This window comes from Protomyctophum parallelum (genome assembly GCF_964188405.1).
Source record: "Protomyctophum parallelum genome assembly, chromosome: 22".
In the NCBI taxonomy this organism is placed as follows: domain Eukaryota; kingdom Metazoa; phylum Chordata; class Actinopteri; order Myctophiformes; family Myctophidae; genus Protomyctophum; species Protomyctophum parallelum.
In genome coordinates, this window is record NC_139714.1 from 17,063,279 (window position 1) to 17,082,811 (window position 19,533).

The 19,533-nt window shown below is 41.6% G+C and overlaps 1 protein-coding gene across 2 annotated transcripts; it reads left to right on the plus strand.

Annotated features, from left to right (window-relative positions):
* The first annotated feature begins 504 nt into the window (after window positions 1–504).
* On the plus strand, window positions 505–16,676 carry LOC310853425 (uncharacterized protein). 2 transcript variants are annotated; one of them, XM_083757760.1, is made up of 5 exons: window positions 505–774; window positions 3,354–3,960; window positions 11,795–13,556; window positions 13,596–13,807; window positions 15,413–16,676. In XM_083757760.1, the coding sequence occupies exons 2-5, from the start codon at window positions 3,510–3,512 to the stop codon at window positions 15,502–15,504; spliced, it is 2,517 nt and encodes an 838-aa protein (XP_083613886.1). In that variant the 5' UTR covers window positions 505–774; window positions 3,354–3,509; the 3' UTR covers window positions 15,505–16,676. The 2 variants fall into 2 exon arrangements, with proteins under 2 accessions (XP_083613886.1, XP_083613885.1); XM_083757759.1 differs by having other exon boundaries at window positions 11,795–13,807.
* The last annotated feature ends 2,857 nt before the right edge of the window (window positions 16,677–19,533 follow it).

The following is a 19,533-nucleotide window of genomic DNA, read 5'->3' on the forward strand; positions in this document are numbered from 1 at the left end:
ATAGCTCTGGTCTATAGAATGAGTATAGTGTAGGATATTTCACTTTCAAAATATGTTTTGGTCATTTTATCGTCTATTCGGGCTTATGTGAAAACCCCAGACAGTTTTTAAGTTGCTCGATTCAGTATTTATATTTCATATTAATTTTAGCCCCCTTCCTAGTTCCTACACAAACCCACTAACTTCAAACTCTATTTTAACCAAACACCCACACTTTTTATGGTGACTGATATTGTTATAGGGTTTGGAGGGGCAGCTAAAATGAATATCAAATATCTAAATACTGAATCGAGCAACTTTAAAACGATCTGGGGTGTTCATAAAAGCCTGACTGAGTATACGGTCTACTCTAGACGATAAAACGACCATTTCTTTATTAATAATACCAATGTTAAGATGGGAAGGAGGAGGAGCCTCCGAGCCTGTATCCCGCACCTCCCCCTAATATAACAGTCCAATCCGCGCATCACAGCACACACATGATGACACAACGTTGAACTTTTAACGTCTTGCAGCAGCACTGAACTGGAGATGGCCGAGCCGAGCCGCCGAGGAGTGGATAATATTTGATTTTTGGATATATACTAATACAATAGGCTACATTCCTGCCTTGGCAGGCAGTATCTCTACGAAAGTGACCTGCGGCAAATCGACCGGAGAAGATTTACGGCACAGTTGGAGTCGGATCATAATAATAATAATAACGCCCAGTCTCTGGAATTAATAACGACTTGCAGTTGGCGGACAAAGAAGAAGGGGGGAAAAAAGAGACAGGTAAAGTTCGAGAACAAGGAGACAGCAGCACGATCAAGTGTCACTTTAATCATTAAGGGAATTATATCGCGTCACATTGAAAGCAAACGGGCAACGTTTGGAGTGTTTTGACCTACTGTTTTTGGTGTGTTTTGTTTAGTAGCCTTTAGCCTACAACTGAAGCTAACGCACCACAGTCTAAAGTACTAAAGCCAAAGGGAAGACCAAGAACCAAAAGTTAATGATGTGTGACCTACATGTCGTGAATGTAAGACATTCCAAGAATGTAGGCTAATTGTGTTAAGTCGTCCGACTCCTTCACAACTCGCAAGCATGATTTAGTGCGTCTGCATGGTTGCGCCCGGGGTGGTGTGGCCGTGGGGTGTGTTGTAAGCATGTTGTAGGCCAGGGTAGGGGCCATGTTTTTTGAAGGCTATTTGTAAATGGGGAATTTAGTTTTGCATTTGTTTTTGAGTCTGGCGTTATAGTAAGGGCATTTTATCAGGTATTTGACCAATCTGGGAACTAAATCGCTACCAAGAAATGGTGTTGTGTGTTTCTAAAGGTGTCTAATAACGTGTACTAAAAGTTTGAAATTCAACTCCTGTGGGAAATTGAGTTATTAGCATACGTTTTTGTAATTTAGTTGTGCTCGAAAATAAATGTACTGTAATTCTGCAAACTGTTAATAAATACTTCAAACAATGAATCGATATATGTGGTGGTGCAGAAAAGCTGCAGCTTCTCCGTGTTTATAGCCCTGGAACATGACTCTCGTATTCATACGAGAGTCATGACGTAACTTCACCCTGGTTTTTGCGAACGCTACATTTACAAATAATTAAAATATATAAACATTCGCATTTCAAATATAAAGTACTCACAAAGTGTCCCACGGGTGTTAGTTAGTAGCAGCGCCAGCGATTAGAATTTCTGCATCCCGCGTTGTTTAATAAAAAGCATTGTTATCCGAGGTGTTATTTTGCCATTGGCTTTCAACTACGCGCCCCTATCGGTCGGGAGGAGGGTGGCACTCGGTGTGTTCGATATATGTAGGCTGACCGCCCTGCCAATACAGACTAATAGGCGAGTGCACTCCCGCTGTGCAACTGTGGATTTCCCAAACGAACCCCGTTTGAAAGAAGTAGCCGGGGAGCTCGGACAAAAATGCTTTTTATTAAACAACGCGGGACGCAGCAATTCTAATCGCTGGCGCTGCTACTAACTAACACCCGTGGGACACTTTGTGAGTACTTTATATTTGAAATCTGAATGTTTATATATACGGAAATCTTGTAAATGCAGCGAGCGCAAAAAACAGGGCAAAGTTACTGCATGACTGTCATGATAATCATCATGGCAGTCATGTTCCAGGGCTACCGTGTTTACTTGTTTTAGTTGTGTTTTTTGGGGGACAGAAAGCAGACCCAGACCATCAGAGAGACCTGACTGGTGGTCCTTCATGTTGATGCATACAATTACAAACAGCAGATCAGAAACTTATTACTCAGAAAAGCGCTATATAAGTTTGAGATATATTATTTGAGGCCTAAATAATTCCCGAGTTTAAACCAACAGTAGGCTGGTGTTTTGGAATAAATGGTGGCGCACTTTGACAGTGAATCAATCAATTTAATCCCACCACCACCAGTGTCTCCTCCTGGCGGGAAACCGGGAAGGGATTAAGGGAATTTCCCTGACCTCATGCTCATGTGATGTTGTGTTTATGTAGCAGAGTGGCTCAGAGGTCAGGGCACAGAACTCACCAGATGTGCAAGACTACCAAGTGTAGACATTAAATGCCATTGACAATTAATGGAGAATTTACGTCATGTGTAAGACTCAGAAGACTCACTTCTATTCATATCAGGAGGAGGGAGAGTTGGACATTTAGGGAATTAGGGCTGTATTTTGCGTGTTTTAAGTACTACTTAAGACACGCAAAATACAGCCCTTAGTCTCCATATATGGGGGTATTCGACTAGGATGTCGGGATATGTGACATATGACGTGTCTAGTAGTACGACTATTCATATATTTGGTCCGGGTTGACCTAATGCTAATATCAGATCAATATGATAGAACCTATATATGGATCTTATTGGCTCAGTCATCCTGACAGCCTAATCGGATAATAGAGGTCTGTTTTTTAAGTTTTAATCGGTCCTAACCTAAGTAATCAGCAATAGAGCCGTGAGCTATTTTATACCAGTGTGAAGTTCTATCATAATATACATAATCTCATGAACGACTGCATGTACATGGTTGGTTGGTTAAATTTACGTCACATTTGTGGACATTTGACCTAATTTCTCCTTTCATTGTCAATTGCAAATATTGAGACGTGTGGGGACAAGATTTACCGTTGTTGAGGGTCCCTCAAAAAACTAAGTTGCTCTTTAACCCATTTTGGGCGGGAACCCCTTTTGGTGTTTTAAACATGTTATAATCTAGCTATTGAAAAATAGCAGATCTACAAGCTCATAGCGCGCCACCGAGTGCCGCACTACGAGCTTGTAGGCTTGTATTTATTTCAGAAAACTGTACATTTCAATGTTTTTATTTTATTTTACTTACAATAAATATAATTTGATTTATAGACCAAAGAAGACTACAGCTATCCAGGTCACTTCTAAGAGTTGAGGTCCCTGCAAAACCTGCCCCCCATGTGTGGGAGCACCGGGGTACTATCCACGCCATGCTGACAACCTCCGGAGAATAACCTGGAACACGCAGAGAATCATTCATCATCTGACATGGAAAGACACTTTGTGGCGTATTCGCCCCATACGTTTCAAGCTCCAGAAACATTCATGACAAGAAACTCTCCTAGATTGACTCCTTACCCACATGCTTCATACATTCCGCCGTCGGATGAGCAAATATGGGAAGAAGTCGTGAGAAAGATCACGGAGAATAGAACACTAAGTCAGAGCACGGATAACGACACCGTGAGAGTCGTCGGCTCCCCCGTGATTGAGGGCAGAGGACGACAGCCCAGTGCAGAGGAGGACATGCCAGAGGACATCCCAGAGCGTGCAGAGGACATCCCAGAGAGAGTGGACTCCCCTGTGGTCCCCTGTACTTCTTCCACAGTTGACGGTGGACGGCATGACGAGGGCGGGTCGATAGAAGACGGAGAAATCACCCCCTTATTTCGGAACACGGATTATCACACCAACTCCAGACCAGATACACATTCATCAGGTACACCAGTCAGTCAGTCAGTCTCTGCTGTAAATGGCTCAAGTGTTCTCCGTGGTACTAGTCTCCAGGGGTCCTTGAGGGGGTTCCAGGGCAGTCCGTGGTACTAGTCCCCAGGGGTCCTTGAGGGGGTTCCAGGGCAGTCTGTGGGACTCCCCAGGAGTCCTTGAGGGGGGTTCCAGGGCGTCCCTGGCAAAATAAGTTCATAGTACCCTGAGTAGATCAGCTATTTGGGCGCTAGCCCCTCCTATATCCAGCTTTTAGTGTATGTTCACAAACTTTGTCCTACACAAACATTTAATTCCTGTTGACAATGAATGGAGAATTTTATGTCCGTGTCTGAGCAAATCGATTTACAGCTATACCATGCCACCTTATGCCTAAAATTATTTGGCATTTCTTACTATTTTAAAACGTGTTAAAATAGCTGATCTACAAACTCACAACGTGTCTGATGTAAATTGGCTAGTTGAACAATTGGTAAAAATCACACCTGTGTGAACTGAGCGGTGCAACTATATAATGTTATAGTTACTGTTATGTACTGTGCTCTGTATTGTACATGTACTTTGATTATTTTTGGGATGTGTGGGGGTCCTCGGAAACATCCAGACCCCCAGGAACACGCCCAAGGGGCCGGCCCGGTTCCCGGCGAGCCTTCCCGTGTCTGAAACGCTCGAGAAATGACAGTTACCGTGTGGGGGTCCCTGGAAAACATCATCAGACCCCCAGGAACAACGCCCTGTTCCGGCGAGCCTTCCCGCGTCCGAAACGGTCTTTCCGCGCTCGGACACGTTGACACACACATAGCTGCATAATGGAGCACAGGCATCGCTGAAAAATGGCAAATAAATTTAGGGATAAGGGGTGGCGCAAGATAGGGCCCATAGTGTCTATTTTACGTCATGATGAGAGCGCCCCTCACTTCACACTGGTGTGATTTCTTTTTAACACAAAAAATGCTGGAAACGTATCCATACGCTTTATTAATATCGAACGCCGTACGCGCGAAGCGTATGTATACGTTTTATACGTTTTTTTATTGCTTACTGTACATCAACGTCCTATGCTCCAGGACACCGAAGAAAATAACAGCTTTCGTCTCCAGGAAGCTCCAATATGTGATCCGGGAGTAAAAAGCCCCTCCCTCCTGAAAAGAGGTCTGTCTGTGGCGAAGACGCTCCCTCCTCCAATGCCTCCATTACACGTATGGGTCTGCACGGCAACGGCATAGACCAACGCAGATGTCAGGGCATCTAAAATGGAGTTACCCATACTCTAGTGTCTGTGAATACACTCGATTCCCCCTCCCCTCCTGTTTCTACATGGTTTCTCCCGAGGAAGCTTTGTGGGGGGAGTCTCTTGATCGCTTTGGCAGTTTGAGTTCCCCCCCCCAGGCCCCACTGCGCCTTGCGATCGCCTTGCACCGCCGACACAGCCCTCTCTAATTCTTTCCAACGACAACTCACCGGTCTGCCGCCTCATTCTCGGAAATATAAACCCGTATATAAACCAATAATAATCTCCAACGGTCGATCGCCATTTCACGGACAGGTATACGCGAAACGAATGACGTATTCTCGAAGGACCGCCATAGGAGAAGCAGTATACATCTGACCAACTGTCTTTTTTTCGCCGTCGCGTCAGCCATGTTTGGACAAAGAAGCAGTATACTAGGCTAGCAGATATCACACCGTGGAACCCCCCCCACACTGCGAGTTGCGATCGATCGTTTTGCAGTTTGCAATGCTACTCTCATTCTCGGAAAAAAGATTCTCGGCAGTTGATCACCATAATCGCCATAGCGCCTTCGCCAGCCAATTGCAGTGATAAGGCGTCTGGGACGTAATCGACCCGTTTGTAATGGATAACTAATACAATCCTAAGCTGCGGAAGCCATCGTGTTGTCTGTCATTTTGTCGAAATCACAGCCAGCCTGGCTACGCTTATCGCTCCTGTGGTTCATGTCCAGACATGTCGTGGAACCCCCCCCCCCCACTGCGAGTTGAGTCGCTCCTGTGGTTCATGTCCAGACATGTCAACCTCTCAAGTCACTGTTATGCTATCAAACGATCTGTTGATTTTGTTTACTGAGACAATGATCACATATGTGCATAGAATCATCATCATCATGACGTTATCATGACAGGCAGATATAAACATAAATAAAGTATCAACTACACACTGAATGAAAGCCCTAAATGTCTAATTTTAGGAGGAAAACAAATAAAATACACATATCCCATATACTGTTTGTCAATACTAGACTATTGAATCCATTTCATTTATAAAATTCTCTTTTTCAGAGAGAACTTTAGCCCATTCTGACCTGAGATCAGATTCATACGAGGTTTCCACTGGACACACACTGGTCTGATTAGAGAAAGCATGGACCTATAGAACTATTATTCACAAAATAAGGCATATAGCGACATGTACATACTATATACCGTATGAAACAGAAGACTCTCTGCTTTCATAAGAAAAAAACTAATACTGTAATAATAATAAAAATCACACCCATGTGAAGTGAGCAGTGCAATGTTGTGAAGTGAGCAGTGCAACATTGCACTGCTCACTTCACAGGGGTGTGATTTTCATTATTATTACAGTAGAAGTATTTTTCTTATGAAAGCAGAGAGTCTTCTGTTTCATACGGTATATAGTATGTATAGGCCTTATTTTGTGAATATTTAGTTGTCAGTTCCTTGTCTTGTCTAAAATACTCTGAGGATTTCAGAAAATGCATGGACCTGAAGAACCATTATTCACAAAATAAGGCCTATAGCGACATGTACATACTATATACCGTATGAAACAGAAGACTCTCTGCTTTCATAAGAAAAATACTTCTACTGTAATAATAATAAAAATCATTATTATTACAGTAGAAGTATTTTTCTTATGAAAGCAGAGAGTCTTCTGTTTCATACGGTATATAGTATGTACATGTCGCTATAGGCCTTATTTTGTGAATAATGGTTCTTCAGGTCCATGCATTTTCTGAAATCCTCTCTGGTGGGCGCAAGCTGCATTCAATAGCCAATTACTGACAAACTATACATGGGACCATGTGTATTTGTTTTCCTCCTAAAAGTAGACATTCAGGGCTTTCATTCAGTGTGTAGTATGTATATGATATTATTTGTGTTCATTTTTATATCTGTCTGTCAATGTCTGTCAACTTCAACCTTCCATATCTCTGCTGTTTTTTCAAGCGAGCAGCGTGCCTTCAAAAGCAGGTTTTAGAAAAAGGTCAATATCTCCAGAATGGAAGATGGTAGAATCATAATTTTTTTTTTAAATTGAAGTGGACATGTTTGGCCTACTTTTTATTTATGCGATGTGATTCTAGCTATAAGAGGCCCCTCGCTGTGGGCCCCTAAAAAGTTCAAAAGTCCAATGTTAATCGCTTAGCACCAGCAAGCCTGAGCAAATAGAAAACTCTAGCATACAATGTGTTAATATGTTTGAAGTATTTAAAAACGTATGGATGTCCCCCACAACATATTTTCGGGGAGGGGGGGTCCACGGCCAAATGCATCTTAATTTGGAGGTCCTTGACATGAAAATGTTTGAGAACCACTTAGTACAGCGGCTAACAGCCATATTGTGAGAGAACCTTTCACTCGGTGATACAAGCGTGAAATTTGGCATGAACATGCATCTGGGTCACCTTTTAACTTTTTTAACCGAGCCAACGCAAATTCCAAAATGGCGGTCATTTTTCAAGATGGCCGCCAAATAAAAAAAAACCTTTTGTGGCGGTTCTGGACAACCGTGGGTGCGGCCGACTCGAGACTGGGCACTGCACTCCCTGTGTGTGTGTGGAACGTGTGTGTCGAATTTGAAGTCGGTGGGGCGAACGGTTCTCGGGTTACGTGGATTACAGATGTACACACGCACACAAAAATCGTGAAATATAGAAGATCATTGGAACGGTTGTTCGCTTGGTGATACAAGCGTGAAATTTGGCATGAACATGCCTCTGGGTCACCTCTTTAACTTTTTTAACCGAGCCATCCAAGAATCCAATATGGCGGTGCTATTTCAAGATGGCCGCCACATCTAAATGTTAGCCTAAGTCTACATTTCTTACAAATTTTAGGAAAAGAATCACCATTATAGATGGATAGATAGATAGTTTTGTTTGTTTTTTGTTTTTTTTTATATATTTTTTTATTCTTTATTTAATTTTTTTGTTATTTTTCATACTGAAGTGGCTAGAGCCATATTGTGAGAGAATCTTTCACAAGGTTATACAAGCGTGAAATTTGGCATGAACATGCCTCTGGGTCACCTCTTTAACCTTTTTAACCGAGCCAGCGAAAAATCCAATATGGCGGTCATTTTTCAAGATGGCCGCCAAATAAAAAAGGCCTTTTGTGGCGGTTCTGGACAACCATGGGTGCGGCCGACTCGAGACCGGGCACTGCACTCCCTGTGGGTGTGTGGAACGTGTGTGTCGAATTTGAAGTCGGTGGGGCGAACGGTTCTCGGGTTACGTGGATTACAGATGTACACACGTACACAAAAATCGTGAAATATAGAAGATCATTGGAACGGTTGTTCGCTTGGTGATACAAGCGTGAAATTTGGCATGAACATGCCTCTGGGTCACCTCTTTAACTTTTTTAACAGAGCCAGCGAAAAATCCAATATGGCGGTCATTTTTCAAGATGGCCGCCAAATAAAAAAGGCCTTTTGTGGCGGTTCTGGACAACCATGGGTGCGGCCGACTCGAGACCGGGCACTGCACTCCCTGTGGGTGTGTGGAACGTGTGTGTCGAATTTGAAGTCGGTGGGGCGAACGGTTCTCGGGTTACGTGGATTACAGATGTACACACGCACACAAAATTTGTGCAATATAGCTGATCATTGGAATGGTTGTTCGCTTGGTGATACAAGCGTGACATTTGCCATGAACCTTCCTTTGGGTCACCTCTTTAACTTTTTTAACCGAGCCATCCAAGAATACAATATGGCGGTGCTATTTCAAGATGGCCGCCAAATCTAAATGTTAGCCTATGTCTACATTTCTTACACATTTTAGGAAAGATTTCACCATTATAGATAGATAGATAGATTTCTTTATTTTTATTTTTATATATATATTTTTTTATTCTTTATATTATTTTCTTATTTTTTAGTTTTTTTTTTGTGTGGCTAGAGTGGCTAGAGCCATATTGTGAGAGAATCTTTCACAAGGTGATACAAGCGTGAAATTTGGTACCAGTCATCTTTGAAGGTCAATCTTCGACTTAAGAAACCGAGCCACTTGAAAATCAAAGATGGCGGCCATATATTTCAAGATGGCCGCCAAGATTATACTTATTCTACATTTCAGCTTAACTTTGCCTATACGTTTGTGATGGGAATCACCAAATCACCAAATAGCACTCCTATAGTGTTTTGAACATTTGCAAACAGGAGTTAACATTTATAACATATACATTAAAACATAAAAAAACACGCCATAGGGACACTCAGGGATTAAGGCGAGACACCCCAGGTGAATAGGGAAAAAAAGTTAAATAATAGCTATCACAATGAAACTTCTCCAGTTGATTACTTATATTAAAACTAAGTTTTTTTTGTATTACAAGTTTTCTGAAATTATATGTTTAAATATGCAAATTAGGCATTATATGCGCTAATTTACATACATTTCCGGACGATAAATCTGAAGGTCGGATAAAGCCAGGTTCAAAATTATCGTTATCATATCTAAAATTATCGTATCTATCTATAATGGTGAAATTTTTCCTAAAATTTGTAAGAAATGTAGACATAGGCTAACATTTAGATGTGGCGGCCATCTTGAAATAGCACCGCCATATTGTATTCTTGGATGGCTCGGTTAAAAAAGTTAAAGAGGTGACCCAAAGGAAGGTTCATGGCAAATGTCACGCTTGTATCACCAAGCGAACAACCGTTCCAATTAGGGATGTCAGTAACGGATAGTTTCCCAACCGGTTACCCGTTAGGATTAACCGGTTCATTAACGGATAGTGGTTGATTTTTTTCTTTTTTTAATAGGCTACCCCAAATGTAATATGCATGTATAGCAGGCTACATAATTAAAGTTGGTAGACGAATGACATACATTTATTTATGCTCCTTTTATAAAAGACAAACAAAAAAGCAACATTTAACAATATAAATAAATTGTTGTAGGCTTCTGGCTTAATCATCAATAAACAACGCATCGCATCTGCATGATGCATGCATCTGCGCGTCTACAGTACAGGGGTCCGCCGGTTCTAGTCCAACAAAACATAAATAAATCCAGTCCAGATCCGAGCAACCTATACCTATAAAGCCACTGGACGCATGGGCTAAGCCTTTTTTTATTATTAAGGAAGATCAGCATGCATGTCACCGTGTTCCGTTTGTTGACTTTTCGCTGACGAGAAAACCCTCAAACATCGATAGCACATGGCTAACTTTTGATAGCCGTAAGCCGTGCCAGTGTGGAGACGGATAGGAGGAGAAGGAGGAGGAAGCGGCGGCTGTAAACGTTCTCCCTCCAGGCCAAATGGCCAATAATGGATTTAATAATGTAGGTCTCTGCATTGATACGGTCGACATGTGTTCATCTCGTCTCGCTGTCACTCGCTTACATTTTGACTACCGCAAAGCTACCGTTGTAACTTGTAGCCAACTAGCCATTGAAGTACAACAGAGAACGGGGACATTGAGGGGGCAGAAAACAGAGCCCGAGCGCTGTTCATGCAGCCTGGAGTGCGACAAGCTGGGCGGCGCAAATAGCAATTTTAGGCATGTGTGCAACATGACAACTGTTTTAAAGTATTGTACAGTGACAACTACAGTCTCTGTAATGTTTATGTTGTACTATTACTAAAAACAATCTAAAATAAAGGGATTTAAGATCAGAACACGCATTTATTATTATGCAAATTAACCGTTAAAGCTGATAAAAATATCCGGATGTTTCTTAACGGTCGGCTAACCGGTTAACCCCTGACATCCCTAGTTCCAATGATCTTCTATATTTCAGCTATATTGCACAAATTTGTGTGCGTGTGTAGATCTGTAATCCACGTAACCCGAGAACCGTTCGCCCCACCGACTTCAAATTCGACACACGTTCCACACACCCACAGGGAGTGCAGTGCCCGGTCTCGAGTCGGCCGCACCCACGGTTGTCCAGAACTGCCACAAAAGGCCTTTTTTATTTGGTGGCCATCTTGAAAAATGACCGCCATATTGGAGTTTTCGCTGGCTCGGTTAAAAAAGTTAAAGAGGTGACCCAGAGGCATGTTCATGCCAAATTTCACGCTTGTATAACCTTGTGAAAGATTCTCTCACAATATGGCTCTAGCCACTTCAGTATGAAAAATAACAAAAAAAAAAAAATTATATAAAGAATAAAAAATATATAAAAAAAAAAAAAAAAAAAAAAACTACCTAAAATGTGTAAGAAATGTAGACATTGGCTAACATTTAGATGTGGCGGCCATCTTGAAATAGCACCGCCATATTGGATTCTTGGATGGCTCGGTTTGTACTAACTGTACTAGACTGACCAGTGGTTCCCAAACGTAAGCTCGAGACACAAAAGATAAATTAGACTTTTGCCAGAGGGACCTAAACCAGCAAAAATAGCAGATTTACAAGCTCATTTATTGGAATGTTTTTTGAAAATGGCAGATTTACAAGCTCATTTATGGGAATGTTTTTTGAAATTATAATTAAAAACAAAATGTAGGAAACAAGAACACTGTACACCATATATATATATAATTATTAGTACAAACTAACATATTTATTCATGTACCTTTTTTGTTTTTATTTGCTTTGTATTCCCTACCAGAGATGGGGAATGAAGGAACCTCCAGTATAAACCCTGTGTCAGAGGAGATGGAGGACGATGATCTGTACTGTATGACTGAATTCGTTCCCTACAACGCATCGCAGCGAGGGAAGCCTTCACCAGACAACCTCTCCCCCGTTCAAATGATAGTCCTCCTAGATGAGGTGGCCCTGAAGATTTCTTACTTAAAAACCGGGCGGTCAGGCATGCGATATGAAGACGTTACAGATGACGAACGTCCACAGATAGACGACGTGAAGCCACCCAAGCGAGGAGAGAGACTTTTAGAACCGTCCTGCAAAATGGATATTTATGTTGAAACCGACAATGGCAATTTTGAGTGCCAGCCGTGTCCTGCGTGTGTGAGACGGCAAGAGTTGCAGAACATAGAAAGGGACGACGCCATGTACGGAATCGATGAGATGCAAGAGGACGAGCAGGAGGAACTGATCGTGGACGAATCTCCATCTGTGAGCGCACATGCAGACGGAGATGCATCCACGATCAATTACCAAAGTGAAAACGAAACCGAGGATGAAGAGGATGATGATGACTGGACTGTCATTGAGGTTAGGGTAAAATCCTTAAAATATACACCCCCAGAGGGCAGGTCAAAGTCGGCACCAGCTTCTTCCCGGCTTGAAGTGTTTGACAACATGGAATGCTTTAAGGAAGCAAAGGCTAAACTGCTGGGGATAGCCCCCGCTCATATCCATGATGTTGAGGTCAATAAGTCTAATGCTGGAACGGCAGCGCCCATTGCACCAGCCAGGAGCAGGCTTCCATTTAGAGCAGCACCTCAGAGAAGTCCACAGCACAGTGCCGAAACGAGTCCTTATTTGATGCCCCTAAGTCCACTGTCCATTGTGACTGCGTTGGAGCACAGCTCCGATAGCTCTGATGACTCTGATCTTCTCGGGAGAAATGCTGATCGAAGAAAAGTGAAGAGACGGAAACTTCATTCAAAAAGTAAAAACGTGGCCTCTGACTACTCCTCATCAAAGGCTGAAAGTGACCAAGACCACAACAAGCCGGCTGACTGCCAAAAGAGAGGATTGATTTCACCTGAAATGGAGAGGGGACCTTGTACTCCACGGTCCAATTCTTCTGAAACTGAAAACAGCTCCGATTGCTCAATGTCCCCACCACAAAGAAACCGCCTAACGTTTTCCAGTCATGAGAGATCAAATTCACCTCTTATAAGTCACAAGAGGTCAATATCTAATTCTGAGAGTGGCGTGTGTGATGACGGTGACGCTGCATCAAGTCCTCTAGTACGCAGGAGCATATCACATGAACCTGAATCAGAGCGGCTGAAGATAAAGACCAGCATTTTAAAAACTCTGTTGGCGACGAGTCTGAATGACACTGAAAAGAAGCAGGCCAAAAACAGAGACGACAAAGAGTCTGGCTCAGGAGGATGCAGCCCGGAGTCGGCAGCCTCGAGACTCGACAAATCCAGAGAGGCGTCCATCTCGAGACAATTCTCTCCCGAATCCACTGTAAATCCTGTCCGGGCAAAAGAAAATCCTTCATATTCCAGACAAAGTTCGGCTGTTACAAAAGCAAATGTTTTTAAACTCGGAGAAGGTCTAATACCGGCCTCCAAGGAAGGCCCATCGTCTCCCTTTAGCATCTCCGGAATGGCATCTGGGATAAGGGAAAAATTGAAAAATCAAATGAATCTCGTGTATCAACCAGGCCAGAGTAGTGGAGGCAAGTTGACCAGCGTGGAAATGGACGAAGAGAAGTCGAGCACGATGTCTATGCCAGGTCCCCCACCACACGGTGGCGCTGTCAGGCCAACGGCCAACTATCAGGAGCCTGCTCCCGGAAAGCAACGCAACAGTCATGTTGCTCCCTGGCAGAGACCTGTTCCCAGACAGAGACACAAGTCTAATGAAAATCCTTCTTTGTTGAAGAAAAATCCAAATCCTTTATGGAAGAAGACCGTGGCTGAGGCCAGGGGTGAGACCAAGCGGAAGGCAACAAAAGTTGCACAGGACGAACAAAGTATGTATATAATATATATATTTTTTTTCTTTTCATCATGAATACTGTACATCTTCCAATAGTGGCCTGGGGTTGTATTTGTTTCAACTGTACCATGCTTTTATTGGAAGGAGTCATCTATCTACAGTATAAGAAAGAGGCCTATATTTCATAATGAATAAAACCACATTTGCCACAAGTACCTCAAGAAATATTAAACTGAGCAGTTACAGGTGGTCACTGGGCATTTTAACTTTTTTGAATGACGATAACAATATAACAATATTGTCTATCGTAAATACAATAACATCAACACGTCAATTACAAAAAATAACTTCAACTGAGGTAGATTACCACAATACTGTGGTCCATCCTATTTATTGCACATTCAAATATCTATATCTAGGCCTGAGTTAGGTTAATAACAGTCAAGTTCAGCTGCAAATAATAAAATAATCACTCTTGTGAAGTGAGGGTCGCTCTTATCATCATACATGACATTCCGTGCTCAGCCAATCGGCTGAGTACATTCTGTGTTCATGCGCGCACACAAATCTGTGCATAGGAGGGGCTAGCGCCCCTCAAAAATAAAATATATGGTAGGCTATTTCCTATAATGACATCAATGCAGCTTACATGAACAAAACAGTGCAACAGTGATCAAATTATGAGAGGGGGGAGAGAGATGAGTTGTCATGTTGTGCATGACCTTAGGAACGATTCATTCATTCAACGAATACGGCCACACACAAAAAAAGACTTAGGTGCTATTTACACGAGGATGGTGTTCATAAAAAACGGCAAAATAAAGTACCGTTTAGCGCTGTCATTTAGACGAGAACGGTGTTCTCAGGAGGTGAAAACGCATCGAAGTGAAACCGCCTTCCAGAGTGGAAATCATTCAGAACACCGTTTCCTATGGTCTCCATATAAACAGGCAAAACGGTGAATCCGCAAAACTTATGACATCATGGCTCATGTTGGCTCACAGCGCATATGTTTATTACATTGATGCAGAGCCATATCATTATGATATAATGGAGTTCCTCTGTTCCTGAACAAGCCTCCCTCCTCGCCTACAAAGTGCTGCTCATCAGCGATGTTGAATGTAAAACCATGATGTAAATAAAAAGCCTTTTGATAGACGGCAGCCGCGGCAGCAGCGTTTATGTAGCCTAATGTATTATAAAATATATACCATCCCGTGGCGCGCCCAGAGCCGTGTTGCGCAGGCTTGCGTGAAGGTTTCTTCTTCTTGTACGTGGGTGACCTGTCTATTTGGCAGCCCGTTATCGCCACCTAGCGACAGTATAGCATAATAGCACATCATATCATAACGTGTGCGTTCTCGTGTAAAGGGTAAGAAAAAATGAGAACGCAACGGGACTTTGACGTGTTATATGGAGATGGTCGCCGTCTAAAAGAGGCCTTAGATTTGAAGGCCGGTTTATAACTGCTTTCTTTTTTCAATGGCACCCTCTGTAATGAATAGAGGGATGGCTTTTAATTAAAGAGGTCACTACTAACTATAGGTTTTACGCTATCTCTGAATGGGGGGGGGAGGTGAAATCACATGTTATGTATGGAGTTTGAATGGAAGTGGCTGACTTATTCATCTCTTTACAGGTGGCTCGAAGGATGGCTCGAAGGGATTCCGCAACTACAAATGGAACAAGAAAAATCCCAGAGCTGCTTCCCCAGTAGAGTTAGACTGGTAATAATGAATAGGGTATAGGATATATATATATAATTAGTCCTTGCACGTCTCATATTCCTACAAAGTCCAATGAGAATTATCTTTTCATATTGAAACTATTTGACACCTGCGTTGATTTGAGTATGTGGTGTTGTATTATTGTTTTTCTACTTTTTTAAACTACTGTACTGTTATTACTTTGTCTGTGTTGCATCTCATATTGGCTACAAAGCCCAATGAGAACATGTCTTTTCATATTGAAACTATTGACACCTGTGTGGAATTGAGTATGTTTGTATTGTTTTCTACTTAAGTAACTATTATTTTATTGTTTGATTGTGGTGCCTATTTTGTAAAATTGAATACAGACAGGTGACGAATTAAAGGATAAATATCAATAACTTGAGTGCAGACTGCAGAAACATAACTAATGCCTCCCGGTTCCATGAAAGTGTACTGCATGTTGCATTTAAATATGTAAACAGATGGGTATGCTTGTAATGAGGAACAATAATATAAGAAATAACGTAATAGTTTTGTTTATAGGTGGTTTTCTGCGTTCCCCTCTTCCATGGTGAGGGGAAAAAATGTATATTTTGCTCACTACATTTCATTTTAACTGGTTGTGTCATTGTTCAAGGATTTGTAGAGCTGATGGGCAGAGGAGTATCTATGTCAACTATGCATACTGTATAATATATAGTATAGTATGTATAGTTGACATAGATACTCCACTTTTACGTTCTTAGTTTATACATGATTCATGATAACTACTTTTTATATTATGTGATGTATGCCATGCTTTTCGTTTTTGCTTAAATGTAAGTCTCTCTGGATCAAGACTGCTAAATGCCTACATTGTAAATGGGCAGCATTCACTTGTGTTTCCTGGTTCAAGCTCTTATCTAGGCTCTCATCTTGTTCTTCAGTCTGATCTTCTGATTTCTCTACACAAGGAAGTTGTGGTGGTTGATGTTGATGTAATGACGGTGTCTTTAGTTTGTTCCTTGTTGAATTGGACATGGGTAATAGCTGTATGGTATTAGTACAGGGTTACTCAACTTAACAAGGGCTGCAAGCTATAAATGTCAGTATTTTGAAATGTTTACCAAAAAAAATTGTAACAGACTACACGTCTAAAAATGAAAAACTCGCAGTAAAAAGCCATATTTCCATCTATAAGGCGTTAGGCCAAACCACAATGAACAAAAACATGATGAATGATGAAGTTATAAAATTAGGCTTCATTCACAAAATGTGAAGTGATCAAAGGTGAATAAATAAGTGGTTAATCCATTTTCGGCGGGAACCTCTTTTGGTGTTTTAAACATGTTATAATTTATCTATTGAAAAATAACAGATCTGCAGCTACGAGCTTGTAGGTCAGCTATTTTAGAAAAATTGTGAAAATATTTATTTCAGAAAACTAGGATTTAGATTTTTTTTTTTTAATGTTGAGGTCAGGCCTCAGCTGATATACACTGGGCTCACTGCTAAAATCTAAAATATCTAAAACCAAAAATTACACACACAAAGACCCCCAGGAAAGTGTTCTAAATCTTCTAAACGTCATATATTGTCCCTTTAAGCAGGTGGCCTTGAGTTGCACTGGTATTTTATGATCAGTGTAGGGATTGAACATATGAACATTGCCTGTGTTTGGTGCCACGTTCAACCTGACACGTCTATTTTGGTCATGTCATTGGCAAAATGTTTTAAAACAAATCATAAAATATATTAAAAAAAATAGAAAAAAAAACATTGCTGATCAACAAGCAGAGCCACAAGCTTGTTTGACTAGGCCTATTTTTCCCACTGAGTAGTAATGTTAGGGTTCATGTGGTTAAAAAACATCTAACTTTTTGTATGACAAATAGGCTATGGTCTGAAAAATGAGTATAGAATTATTGAATCCAGCCAGTACCACACAACTCATTTGCTGAATTGGTGGCGACCCTGAGAGGAATATACTCCGAACCAATTATGGTCCAAAGGAAAGGAGATTGCTTGCTCTCCAACTTCTACCAACTGCTGACCTGACCTGGCTACAGTGTTAACGAAGTTATTGTTAAAGAGTGCTTATATTACAGTTAAATAACTTCTAATAATAATCAGCACATAAAGTAATTTATGATCAGTTCAGTATTTAAACGTTATACTGATCATAATACTTCGTTTTTTGATTGATTGATTGAAATATTTATTAACAGTTTGTAGAATTTACAGTACATTTTAAGCACAAACTCAATACAAAGACTGTCAACTGTGAGTGGACGACCCAATTAAGCATTACACTTGTTTACAACAGGGTCCACATTGTTCAATTCATCAAAACATTTAAAGACATACAACCATTTAGAGACATACAAATAGACATTTCTATGTAGCTAAAGAACAGAACAGGAATTCATCATATGGGAAGCAAAAAAGGGAAAATATACAAGCACTGGGAAAATATACAATATACAGTGAGGGAAATGGGGTGGGGGGGTGGGGTAATTGCTGGTAACTCAAGACATTTTCATTTTCTGAATGTTTTGAGGAATCATCAAAATGCCAAATGAGGGGAAACTGTTCCATCCTAACGTGACTCCGCCAGACAATATAATAATAATAATAATAGTGGAATAGTTGTCTGCTTCACAATCACATCTTTTTTCACAACGTATTGTGAATCAATACCGCCCCCATCTGGCGGAATCAGGTTAGTTCCATCAGTCCTGTGTAGGTCTACCGTCTACTGAAAATGTAGTGCTACTAGTAACTGGCAAGTGGTGACTCGTGGTGTGTTACTGGTGTCCGTACACGTTTGAAATTGAATAGCCTACTTTATAAATATAACCAAACTAGCTACAGAATGAGAATGAGCGTAGGGACTGAGGGAACATATTGGGGCTACCGCTACCAGGCTACCTATTTAGCAAGGTGTCAATCAGGGTCAGGTGTTGTTTGTTTTGGTTTGCTCCGAGTCTGTATGGCTGCATTGCTGCTGCTGCTGCATATATAGGCCAGTGGTTCCCAAACTTGTTCATGTCAAGGACCCCCAAATTGACACTAATTATCCCGCGGACCCCCATTTGAAAAGATATTCCAGGGACCAGTGATGGCAGTGATTCTCAACGCGTTTAATTCCAAGTAATTTAACTCTTGAGTGTACAAATGGAACCAAATGGCATTTGGTTCCGGTTCCACTGAGTTACAGTCACATAAGGGTCCATTTGGTTCCAAACTAACATGTAGCTGGGCTGGGAACCCCCCTGGAACTCCCTCAAGGACCCCTGGGGGTCCCCGGACGGCGGACCCCACTTAGGGAACCACGACTGGCATAGGCTACCTACTGGACAGACAGGACATTGGAAGTGGGAACTGAAAAGGAAATACTTTGGACTTTCTCGTCAGCACTGTCTCAGCACCAGAGTTGAACGAGCAGCCATCTGGAGGAGAACATTGTCAACTCGTAAGTCTCCTGGTCTATCTTGGAATACTATGCAATTGGTTATTCATGATAAAATGATAAATATCTGTCTCAGCGCTCAGCCTTGCCCTAGGAAGTACCGTCATGGTCCCTACTCCCTTCTCTTATTTATTTACTTATTTGAAGCAATAACGCCCTCTCGCGGTCATTATTCCTGCATTCCTAAAGTCTGTTAGCTCAATGTCACATTTAAATCCTCCATAAAGATTATGTTAGCACTGCAGCAATAGAAGCTTTTTCTAAAAAGGGAATTGAGTATTTATTTATCTACTTAGAGCCTTCTTTATACGTGCCTATAGTAGACGCAGTGAAAATAGCAGATCTACTGTGTGTGTGTGTGTGTGTGTGTGTGTGTGTGTGTGTGTGTGTGTGTGTGTGTGTGTGTGTGTGTGTGTGTGTGAGAGAGTCCAGCGAGGAGACAGGGCAAGCTGTCCTATAGTGATGCATTTGTGTGCATCAAAGTGCATCAAAATGTCTTCTAAATCTAGTCAACCAGGTCTGCAGTAGGGTGGATATGCATTTGCATGACATTTAAATAAATACAAGGGAAATAGAAATCAACTTCTAACGAACACC

Bases quoted from the DNA above. Each gene is read 5' to 3' on its own strand.
- LOC310853425 (XM_083757759.1), top strand. From the start codon at position 3,510: ATGGAAAGACACTTTGTGGCGTATTCGCCCCATACGTTTCAAGCTCCA. The intron at 3,961-11,794 runs GTACACCAGTCA...ATTCCCTACCAG, and splicing joins ACCAGATACACATTCATCAG to AGATGGGGAATGAAGGAACC. The intron at 13,808-15,412 runs GTATGTATATAA...ATCTCTTTACAG, and splicing joins AGTTGCACAGGACGAACAAA to GTGGCTCGAAGGATGGCTCG.